Source organism: Arachis hypogaea, chromosome 18 (genome assembly GCF_003086295.3).
Source record: "Arachis hypogaea cultivar Tifrunner chromosome 18, arahy.Tifrunner.gnm2.J5K5, whole genome shotgun sequence".
Taxonomy (NCBI): domain Eukaryota; kingdom Viridiplantae; phylum Streptophyta; class Magnoliopsida; order Fabales; family Fabaceae; genus Arachis; species Arachis hypogaea.
Window position 1 is genome coordinate 110,568,656 of NC_092053.1, and position 12,658 is coordinate 110,581,313.

A 12,658-nucleotide genomic window follows, 5' to 3' on the forward strand; every position below is an offset into this window, starting at 1 on the left:
TTTTAATATGTTTTAATTATATCTTTTTAAGTGTGAAAAATATATATGTAACACAACAACCTTATACTGATGTACGTCAGTGTAAGATTGTCACATGTTAATGACACTTTAGTATAGAATTATCCAGTTGACATCTTCGTTAATAATGTTAATTATCAAATATATAATTAAAATAAATTAAACTTTAATGAGAATTTTTTAAACTTCGAACCTCCTACACAAAAAGATAGACTTTACTCTAGAAACATGTGATTTGAGAAGTTGCATTAGATTAATTAAAACGAGGGAATCGCCGATACCGATGCCGAAACAGAAGAAAGGTATAGCTAGTACGTAGTGTATATATATATATATCATCCATATGAGAAAGAGTTGTTGAGTATCAAAAGGCAGCGATGGCAATTCCGTGGTCAAACATTTTCATTGTGTACTTCCTGGTTATATCTGTACTCAATATTTTGCTTCTTCATTATTCTGCGGTTACGGGAGAAACTTTTAAGTATTATTATGACACTACCTCTCTAAAACGAAGCACCTTCCCAGAGGACTTCATATTTGGTACATCGTCTTCTTCATATCAGGTTTGACTTATTACCACTATACTGCCTGACATAATAACAAAAATAAAGCTGCATTTCTATCTTAGCTTAATTAGTGGTATAATGTTTGGAATGAAAAATTTAAAATAATAAAAAAATTATCTACTTTTCTTTCCAATATCTCTAACTTTTGAAATAATAATAATAATAATAATAATAATAATAATAATAATAATAATAATAATAATAATAATAATAATAATAATAATAATAATAATAAATACAAGAATTTTCTATTAGAGAAAAAGTTATATAGTTTTCCCTTTCCAGTATCTCTATTTCTCATTCTAAAGACGTCTTGTTCCCAAATTTCTATCTCGCCTCTTGAACCAAGTACTGATAATATGCATACATGTTATATTTGAAGAAAGAAAAAAAAATATAAATTAAAAAATAAGCGATAAAAATTTAAAAAAAAAATAATAATAATAATAATAATAATAATAATAATAATAATATATTTTTATGTGAATAATATTAAGAGATATTTTTAATTATATTATTTTATTAATTTTATTTGTATAGAACAGAAATGCAAAGAGATAGAGAATGAGAATAATGAGAGAGAAAAAAGAAAGAAAGATAAAGAAAAAGAAAAAAAAGAAGTTTGTTAAATATTTTGTGATACATTTTAATTTGTCAAATTAATAATATAAAATATAAATTATAAATTAGATGTAGTTTGAGAATGATAAAGAGAAATAGAGAAGGGAAGATGTAAATAAGAGAATAGAGGAAGGAAACTAAGTTGATTAATTTTGAAGAGAAATATTTCATCTCAATTTTAATAAGAGGTATCATATGACATATTTTAGTTGTTAAATCAGTAATATAATGTAATTATATTTCAATTTCAATATTAATTGTAATTAAAGTTACATATTTTAATTGTCAATTTCGTAATTAGTCATTCATAATGATATATAACAAAGATAGAGTAGGTAAAAAATGAAAAAAAAAAACCAAAAACTCTTTAATTTTAAAATAAAAATTTTGATTTTAATTATAATAAAAAAATTACATATAACATATTTTAATTATAAAATTAATAATATATAATAGATACCAAACAAGCAACTGTACTTTAGTTCATTTCATATAGTTTAGTTATAACGTCTTAAATATTATTGTATATTGAGAATAATAATGCCATTTAAAAATTTTAATTGATTGAAATAAAATTATCACTTCAATTTTCATTATTTCTAACATATAGCTTAATTTACTTATCCAATTTTAGAATTTCAAAAGATAATAAAATAAAAAGAAGAGAAAGAATGAAAAAAAGCGGGTTTGGCTCTATGCTTTTCTTTCTTTTATTTTGTTTTGTTTGGAAGAAAGTTTTAGTGTCACTTGGGTTCAATTAAATGTCCTGTATTTTTCTTTCTCTCACCCCTTCTTTCTCTTTTTCATGAAAAGTATGAAGGTGCAGTGAATGAAGGAGGTAAAGGTCCAAGTATATGGGACACTTTCACAAAGAAATATCCAAGTAAGGAATTTCTCTCTGATCTTTTTCTTTTGAATTTAGTAGAGCATACTTAATTTCATTATTTTTATTTTATTTATTTATATAGTATATAAAAATAAAAGAATTAAAACATAATATAAACATACTTTTTATAATATTTAAGTTAAAATATTTACATATATAGTTATAAAAGATTTGAATAAATTTAACAAAATAGTATTATTTTTTATTAAGTAAAATAGTAATAAATTACAATGTGGTTTTAACTATAACTTTTGTGGATTTGAAGTTTTATATAAAATAATTTATATTTTCAAATAATATTTTATTTATTTTAATATCAATATGATATAAGTGCTTAATAATTAATATAGTTTGGTCATGAGGGAGTACTTGGGTCACTTGGTTTACTTGGTTCTACGCTTCTAGCGACTGATTTTTAGAGCATAGCATACACTGGTGATAATGGACTCAGATCATGGTAGATATCTGTTTAAAATTTTCGCTTACTTTATGGATAGATCCACATCCAAAGGATCATGATATCATTTTTGAATTATTTTATTATAAAAAAAAAACTATGATCATAATTATCGAACTCGTTTAACTTTTTATATTTTAAATATTTTAATTCTTGTTGAGTTATATAATTATATTAGAATTAATATTTTTTATTAAGTATACTTATAATATTTGTGGCCTTTATTTTCAACTTTTGTGAATCCTATGCAGATAAAATAAAGGATGAGAGCAGCGGAGAGATAGCGGTTGATTCATACCATCGTTTCAAGGTATATATATAATATATAAACATTTGTATTTGCCTAGTTCTATTCAAGACAGCTCATATCACCCAAATATAGGAACATGGTCCACAAGGGGTATTGGCAGAAATCATTTTTTCTTTTGAAAGAAAAACAAAACTATATTTTAATTTGTTCTAATAAAAAAATGAACAATTTCGTATCCTTTTCAAGTGCTGGTTAATTTCAAGCAGCTCACTACTGGCTGAGAGAAGTGAAAATATTTCTTTCTTCAGGAGGATGTACAAATAATGAAGGAATTAGGGTTTGATGCTTACAGATTTTCCATCTCATGGTCAAGGATCCTACCAGGTGTGAATTAATAATGCATATTCCCAAGGTCATCTATTCTTTATATATATATATATATGAAATTTAAAATCCATAAAACTACTTAACAAATCTGACTCAAATCTTAAGAGTTATTTTAAAATATATACTGTACTGTGTAATATTTTAAAAATATATAGAATATATCACATGTTCAATTCTGAGTTTGGGGTGAAGAGCCTAACAATTTCTATGGTTTTTAAGAAATTATGGGGACACATAACTTGAGAGTGATAAAATTAATAACAAGTTGTAGTTTCAGTGAAATTAAAAGTTTAGTCTCAATGATTTGTTTGAAGTATTCAGATCAATTTAAGGATTTTGTTAGATTTTAGAGGTGTTTTTTTGGAACATAGAGATTTGTAATTAAGCTCTATGTATATTTTGCTTCCTTAATTTTTTTTTTCTCTGAGAGCCAAGCTCCTGCTCTTCCCAAATTTTATTTTTTTTTTTCTTTCTTAAAACAGAAATTCACTTCAAATTGATTTATAATTTTTTCTTATGACAAAAGAAAAGAACTTTGAACGCGAAATGGAAATTGATTTATAATTGAAATTCTCTTAAAATGAATTTTGACATATATATAGAAGATAAACTAAAAGTAAAAGATGGTCATAACTCATAAGTTTGGTGATAATATATCCTTTGGCAACCGCTGATTTTGTAACTTATACTACTATTTATTTTATTATATAATCACGTAATAACAGGTGGAAACTTATCAAGTGGAATAAATAGCGAAGGCATGATATATTACAACAACCTCATCAATGAAATTCTAAGAAAAGGTTTGATATATATATATATATATATAAAATATTAGGAACATCAGAATTTATTATTTTTATTTATTATTTAATTATTAATTTAATTTTTTAGTTTAATAATTTAATAATATATTTTATTTTATATTTTTAAATATTAATAATTAATTAATAACAAAAATAATAAATTATAATAGTTCTCTAATAAAAGAGAATAGATTCTCTTAATTGTTAAAAAAAAATTGAAAATATAAAATATAATTTCTAATCCTTCATTTTTTTTTATATTTATTTTGGTCTCACTTATAAAATAAATAGTGAAAAATCACATTTTACTCTCTCCATTATTAAAAAAAAATGGCCTTGTGGCCTCCCCCACAGTACGATATGTGTATGACAAGTTTAACGGCTTGTTAAGTGTTCTCTAATCTACGGGGATCGCTCTAAATAGCTTTTGTAAAGTATAGTTCCATCCACCCGTATGTATGCATGCGGCGGTCCGGGAACACTTTGGGGTGAACACCCATCCGAACAAGTAGGCAGTGCCCATACGTTCCGACGTGGCGCAAGAAAATCAACGAAGCTTACTGCCCAACCTGCGCTCCAGCATAATTACTTTCTAGAGAGAGTCTAACTTCGCCGGAATTGGGTTTGTGTTGAGTGATCCATTTCCATATGTGTATCTTATTACGTTCACCGATTTTTCTTTCTTTCGTTTATATACTGTTTTTTCTAATCCATCATACAAATAGAATCTAGTTACACACCCTTACACTCTAACTATCATGCAACTGCAGCTGGCTTTTCCTTTTCCTCAACACCAACCGAACTATAATGAAGCTATAACACCACCAGAATTTAATGAAAATAAAAGCAATTAAATGAAGCTATAATGACTTTAACAGAAAACAAATAAAGGAGCATAAGTAAATGAATAATAGAAGAAGACATTAAATTGGAACAATTAATTAATAGTAATTAAATAAAAATAATAAATGACAAAATGTAAATTACAATGAAAAGATTGAAGATATTAAAAACCGAGAATTAAAAGAACAATTAAATGACTAGAATTAGAGTTAAGCAGTAGAGGACAAGAATTAAAAGAAAGTTAATAAATGACGTGAATCATAAGAAAACAGTAACAGAGAGGGTTGGAGATGTTGAATCTTCATGATCAATGAAACCCACTCTCTTTTCAATAATGCAAAGTGTGATTTCTGGCAAATCATAAATAATTAAATCTCAATTTTTTGGTAATTCAATCTCTTTTGACTTAATTAATTGTCAATTTTTTTATTAATTGCTGATGAAAAGAGGTAAAGCATAATTTCTGATTCAAAACCACATAATTCTTAAGATCTAGATTTACATTGATTCAACGCCACTTGCTTATCAAATTCTAAATCCAAAATCAGAAGAATTGTGAGAGAAGAGTTTTAAGTTTAATTATTATGATCCATTTTTCAAGTTCTCAAAGAATTCAGGTGAGATTTGAACTATTTTCCAATAGATTTAAATCTTTATGATGAAGAACAAAACTTTCTTAAAACAACAATACTTGAATCAAGAAGAAGAGGAAGACATCATCAATTCATTATTATTTAACAGAGCTTCTCCCCTTAATGGAGAAAAGTTTAGTTGCTCATAATTAAAAGAAAAGAAAAGTGGATATCGAATATGTACAGATGAAAAAAGAATGAAAAGGTGTGTGTAGAAGTGGCCCTCACAAAGTTTTCTAAATGGGCTTTTATAATGCTTCTCAAATTTAAATGAAAATCAAATACAAATTACATCAAATTCAAATTTATTAAAATGACTAATTCTAGATGATTCTTGCTTTATTAATGGATTCTTTTGTGGCCTTGATTACTTGTCACTTGTGGCCTTTGGTTACATGAAAATGAGGTAGACTTAGGTGATAGTTTTGACCATGCATTGGAGACTCCAAAGATTGGCAATGTTAAAGGCGTGTGTGGCCATGCACTCTTCATTAATAATTGGTGTTGTACGGCACTCTAACAAGAAAAAATGAAGCTCCAGGGGCCAATTTGTGCGTGGCATTGAAGTGCTCACACGCCTCAATAAAATTGGCGTGTTTAACGCTATCTTTTAAAGCAAAATCAAGCTCCTAAGGGAAGCAACCATCGAAGGCGTTAAGGAAAACTAACGACTTGTCTTTGTGACGTGTTTAACACCACCTTTTAGTGTAAAATCAAGCTCCCAGGGGAAGCAACCATCAAAAGCGTTAAAGAGGACTAACTCTTCACAAAATTGGCGTGTTTAACGCCACCCTTAGCACCAAGAAGTCTTGAAGGCGTGTTTGTGCGCTTCGCTGCCAGTCCAAAATGAATGTTCACTGTAGAGTATTATATATTGTTGGAAAGCTCTAGATCTCAGCTTTCCAACAATATTGGAAGTGCGTCATTTAGACCTCTATAGCTCAAGTTATGCTCCTTCAAAGGTGAAGAGCTCAACCTGGCATTTTGCTAATAAAAGGATCCAAGGCGTTATTTGAAACACACGCTTTATTCTTTTGGCATGTTTAACGTCTTGTATGTTTGAGAGCTGTTTTTATGAAGGTCGTTCGTGGTCCAAACTTCATGTCCACCATAAAATATTATATATCGTTGGAAAGCTTTGGATGTCAGCTTTCTAACGTCGCTAGAAGCGTATCATTTGAACTTCTGTAGCTAAAGTTATATTCCTTCAAAGGTGAAGAGATCAATCTGGCAATTTGGTTGAAAGAAGGTTGAAGGCGTTATTGAAAACACACACTTTTATGTTCTGGCATGTTTAACACCGCTTCTATGTTGGGAGCTAATTCTATGAGGGTTGTTCACGGCCTAAACTTCACGTCCACCATAGACTATTATATATTATTAGAAAGCTCTGGATGTCAGCTTTCTAACGTTGCTGAAAACACATCATTTGGACTTATATATCTCAAGTTATCTTTATTGGAGTATGAAAAGGTTAGTGACTCGCTATTACTCTGCTCAGCTTTCTTCCCGTGGCAAAGATTGGTGATTTGCATCCTCAGATTCAGCATTCACTATTGATTATTATATATCGTTGGAAAACTCTAGATGTTAGCCTCTTAACGCCATTGAAATTATCTCATTTGGAGCTCTATTGGAATAGGAAGAGGTCAAGATTGTAAATTCTCTTTGAACTTCACTTAGGCTTGTTTCCAACTTTTGCTTCCTGGGAGGTTTCTTCCTCTTGCATGCCACCTTCCTTGCTTTTCCAAAGACTTCTTTGATTGACCATTTTCTCCTTTATTTTTTCCTAACATCTTTCAATAATTTCCTACACTTATCAAAGCACAAAGCCACTCTAAGAAGCATTGATTAAAGCAACAAAATTCTCAATTAAAAGAAAAAATTACTAACTTTGTTCAAAGAAAGAAACTTCAATAAATATTGATTAAAAGCATGAAAATCTTAATAAAAATAAGAGATTACTATCCTTATTCAAAGAAATAATAACTAAAAATAACTAAAGATACTCATGCAACACCACTAAACACAAAAAAATTCGAAAACACATAAATGAAGGAGATACAAAACAGAACTTCAGCAAAGGAAACGCATAAAGAAAGAGCACTAACATGTGCTAGATATGAAAAAGAAGAGATGCGGAATGCAACGATCAGCCCAAACGGTAGCACCAACAGCGGAGGAAGAAGAAGATAGCACAGACAAAGAAGTTGCAAAAGAGTAAAAATGAGCAGTTACAGCGAGAGAACAAGGAAATAAACCCCCAAAATAATTAATGGATAATACCAAGGGACGAGGGGCAAAAAGGAAAAAATGCAAAACCTCCCTTCCTTCTCTCTCCCATTAAACGCCATAATGATGTCTTCGAAATCGCAACGAACAAAGTCCCATCACCAAGAAAAGTAACGGACGGATAACGAAGCAACCAAGCACACCAAACATCGCGAAATCCCAATCTCGTCCGAAGGCAAGGATGACGCTCTGTCTTCCCACGCAAGACTCGTGAACCCTAATGCCACGGAGAAACGAGCTTACCCAACGATGAGACTAAGCAAGCATACTCTCCAGGTCTGGGGACAACTATTTCGGACCCGATCCTTGGGTCCCCAAACGGCCTCTCCATGACCCAAGTCCCCAGGTCCAAGCCTTGACCACAGCCCAAATTGGTTAAGAGATCGCCAATCTCTAACTAACGTTTAAATTCGAATACCTCCTTTATCTTAACCAATAAGATAAGATAAGATAGCAGCAGAAATTATATAAAGGGAGACAGGGGCTCCCTTAGGTACATTACACCCTCACAATCCTAACATATACCTCTTAGATCCATTATGACTTGAATATCAGACTGTGTCTTTATAGATACCACCTCCGCTACTCTAAAAATCTGATCACGTCATCACCGAGACCAGCGAATCTCTAATCCTTCCTTCAACTTATACCAGCGAAGCCTTGTACACGTAACTAATATATTCTCTAACCTTCTAATTTCATTGCCAACTAAGCCTTCAAGTTGCTGCTGGTGCATAAATAATAATTCTACAAGATGCAATATTTGCATGATGTAAGGATATAGAAAAACAATTAGTAAAATTTGGGAACGAATTAGAGATAAAAAAGGATAAAATTCATCGGGTAGAAAGGAAATTTAGAGAGAAGAGAGGTGTCTTAAGATATTTCACAATTCATCACATATTTCTCTTTCACTAAATTTTTAATCCTCTATTTTTAATACTTCTAATTATATCAAACCTATATTTATTATTTGGGTCAAGTCTAATTGTACTTACTACAATCCAATCATACTCATTATTACACATGCCTAAGTATTTGACACTCCCGTTTTTTTTTCACTAATCATGGATTAAATAAAAAATCATCCTACACCTTTAATTTATACATGTCTTTTATTAATGTCTATACTCATCGATCAACTCGTAGTTGTAGCTTCAAAAATTTGATTTTTTATTTTTTCACAAGAATGTTAAAGACAAAATTTGTGGAATGCTTGGCAACAGGTTTGACACCCTTCATAACACTTTTCCAATACGATTATCCCCAAAGTCTCGAGGATGCATATGGTGGCTTTTTGAGTCCTCAAATTGTGTAAGTTAATATTAACAATATAATTATGACACAAAAAATAACAATCATTAGGGTTTTGCCAAGTGAAACTTTATTTAAAAATTTTCACTTAGTATCCTCAACCAAGGCAAAACCCTACTTATTAATCATAAAAAAAAAATTCTTAAATTACAAGAAATGGAAATACATATGATGTGTTTCGGAACTTGTCATCATTATAGGAAGGATTTCACAGACTATGCAGAGGTATGCTTCAAAGCATTTGGTGACAGGGTGAAGTACTGGATAACCTTTAATGGGCCATCCATTTTCTCTAAATTGGGTTACACAATTGGAAAATATGCTCCTGGAAGATGCTCAAGTTGGCTAAACTTGAACTGCACAGGTGGTGATTCAGCTACTGAGCCCTACATTGTTACCCACCACCAACTTCTTGCCCATGCTTCTGCTGTCAAACTCTTTAGGGAAAAGTACCAGGTCACCTCTTCATTCTTTTTGAAAAATGTTATTTGTATTATTTCGTTCTAGATATTTTTATGATAATAAAATTATTTATTCCAAAAATTTAACTTGTTATATAAAAGTGTATAAATAAATATATATCTAATTATTTTACTCACAAAATTTTTTTTTTAATCTTTTGATCATAGCAGTTTTGATACTATGTTATAATAAAGGTAGTAAAAATTTTCTAAGATTAAAAATAAGATATTTTTATTTAATTTATTTATTTTTGAAAGGAATTTTGTGATATTTATTGAGAATATTAAAGAAGATAGATGTTCTTACTCATTAATATTACTCAAGCATGGTGAAATCCATAGAAAAATACTTTTCTTGGTATAGGCTTGGGTTACTAATTAACATGAATATAAATAAAATAATGAATAAAGTGATAAATAAATTTCTGAAGATTTATATTTCAGATAGATTAATTCTTAGAAAAAAATTAATAAAATTTTTTATGATAGCAAACATAGACAAATTAATTTAAATAAAATCTTCTATCTTTATTCATAAGGGTTAATTCGAAGGTCATGTATCTATATTTATTATTTTAAAAGATTTTATTAGTATTTTTTAAAAAAAATTAATCTGTATGAAATATAAATTTTCAAAGATTTATGTGTTAATTTACTCTAAAATTTCTTTTTAATATTTTATTAGTAAAATCAAATTCAGGTATCATATATATTTGATGATCCTGACTCATGATATTTATTTAATTATTTGAGTATCTTCAGAATATTATATTTATTTAGTAAAAATATATTGTACTTTTAGCCTATAAATAAATACTTCTTATTATTATACATTCTATGAAAATAATAACATTTGATATTTATTCTTAACTTATCATGAATTCAAGAATCAAAATAACAAAATTATTTAATAATTATGGCAAAAAATGATTCTTATGATACTTTTCAATAAATAAGTAGTCTCTAATTTACTTATTAATCTAATTTCGGTAATCTCCACCAGGGTACACAAATGGGACAAATTGGGATCATTCATGGCACTGACTGGGTTGTACCGTTGTCCCAATCCAAGGAAGACATTGATGCAACATCTAGAGCAATGAGTTTCTTGTTCGACTGGTAACTATATTTATTTATAAACCCAAATTAACACTTGGTAAAAAGAATTAGAAAAGAAAAGAAATTAAAGGTTCTAATATAAAGTTCTTAATTAATTATTATTAAGTTCAAATATTTGCGTTTTAAGTATAAGTTGTACAAATTTTATTTGCTATTTGTTTACTATAGGTTTATGGAACCGTTGCATTCTGGTTCGTATCCAGCTATAATGATTGAGAATGTGGGAGAAAGACTGCCAAAGTTTACCGTAAAAGAATCAGATATGTTGATAAATTCTTTTGATTTTATTGGAATAAATTACTACTCTTCAGTTTATGCAGCTGATATCAAATGCCCAACTCAAAATAAAACCTACCTTACGGACTCATGTGCTGACCTCACCTGTAAGCTATATATTATGCATGCATTAAATATAATTTTCTTAAAGGATGTAGTCTAGTTAGAGTTAGTTATCAAGTTAGTTGGTTAGTTAGTGTTAGATAGAGTGTTAGTCAGAGCTACCTGGAAATAGAAAGGAAGATATATGCAATTAGGGTTTACTGTTAACTTCCACTTAGTAAACAACTATTATATATATCTTAGTTATTAATATAAAATATATATTAAAATATAAAATATAAATTAAAAATAAATTAAATTATATTTATATTTATATACAAATATATAATAATTATAATTTTAGTGTATATTTAGTATTTTATATATATATATATATATATATATATATATATATATATATATATATATATATATATATATATATCAGAATAAATTCTAATACTAATATACTCTTTATTTATAGTATAATCCTCAGAACCATGCATGTTATTTATTATAATAGCATGCCTTTATAATTTTTTAATTTTTACAATGATAGTATTGTTATAAAGTAATCCTCGCATTGACATATTTTCAATAATGTATCAGTTGAGCGTAATGGAATACCCATCGGGCCAAGGGTAAGAATTAATTAATAAGAATGTTAGAGATCTATCAAAATTCATTATTTTTAATAATCAATTAGTCATTAATATTTAAAAATATGAAATAAAGTATATCGTTAAATTATTAAACTAAAAAAATTCTACTAAAAAAATTAAATTGATGGTTAAATAATGATAAAAAATAATATATTCTGATAGGTCTAATATTTCTCTTAATTAATTACAATATACCATTAAAATTTGATACTTCTATTATTACTACTAATTAAATGAAAATCTTCAAATAAATTATATATTCTATATATGTAGGCTGCTTCAGATTGGATATACCTTTATCCTCAAGGAATTGAAGAATTATTAATGTACATCAAGATCAAATACAACAACCCAATCATATATATAACAGAGAATGGTACATCAACATGCAAAATATTATTTAGAAATAAATAAAAACCGTATTACTAATGACACTTTTTTTTTTTAACGTAATTTGTAGGTTATGACAATTTTAGTGACGAAAATCAATCACTCAAAGACCAAACAAGGATAGATTGTTACGTTCAACATCTTTCACATGTTCATAATGCTATGAGGTGAGTAGTAATTTTGTTATTTTTTTTTTCTCAAATTGCAAATTGTTAATTAAGGTTTACCAACTAAATCTATGGTTTACATTTTGTATAATTTGAAATTTGGTAGGAATGGGGTCGATGTGAGAGGCTACTTTATATGGTCGCTTTTGGATAATTTCGAATGGTGCGATGGTTACACTGTTCAATTTGGGATCGTCTATGTTGATTTTGCTAATGGATTAAAGAGATACCCAAAGGATGCAGCCAAATGGTTTAAGAATTTTCTCCATCAAGAATATAAATCCCAGTGAAAGTGTTGATGGATGTAGACAGCAGCTTATTATTCTCTTCAAAGAAAAGAAATTTTTGCGTAGTATATTTCCTACTTTTTACTTTTTGATGCATATTTTCTATTTGGATTGATATAAAGGGATTTATTATCTTCAGTGTATTATTATCATCAGATAAAATAATTTTTTTCCTGCTATTA

At 28.4% G+C, this 12,658-nt stretch overlaps 1 protein-coding gene across 2 annotated transcripts; it reads left to right on the forward strand.

The window, feature by feature from the left end:
* The first annotated feature begins 215 nt into the window (after window positions 1-215).
* LOC112772862 (beta-glucosidase 12-like) lies at window positions 216-12,658 on the forward strand. Of its 2 annotated transcripts, XM_072226228.1 has the most exons (13): window positions 216-581; window positions 2,019-2,088; window positions 2,800-2,858; window positions 3,107-3,182; window positions 3,911-3,988; window positions 8,985-9,072; window positions 9,273-9,528; window positions 10,537-10,652; window positions 10,821-11,035; window positions 11,580-11,611; window positions 11,906-12,008; window positions 12,093-12,189; window positions 12,296-12,658. In XM_072226228.1, the coding sequence occupies exons 1-13, from the start codon at window positions 396-398 to the stop codon at window positions 12,477-12,479; spliced, it is 1,560 nt and encodes a 519-aa protein (XP_072082329.1). In that variant the 5' UTR covers window positions 216-395; the 3' UTR covers window positions 12,480-12,658. The 2 variants fall into 2 exon arrangements, with proteins under 2 accessions (XP_072082329.1, XP_072082330.1); XM_072226229.1 differs by lacking the exon at window positions 3,911-3,988.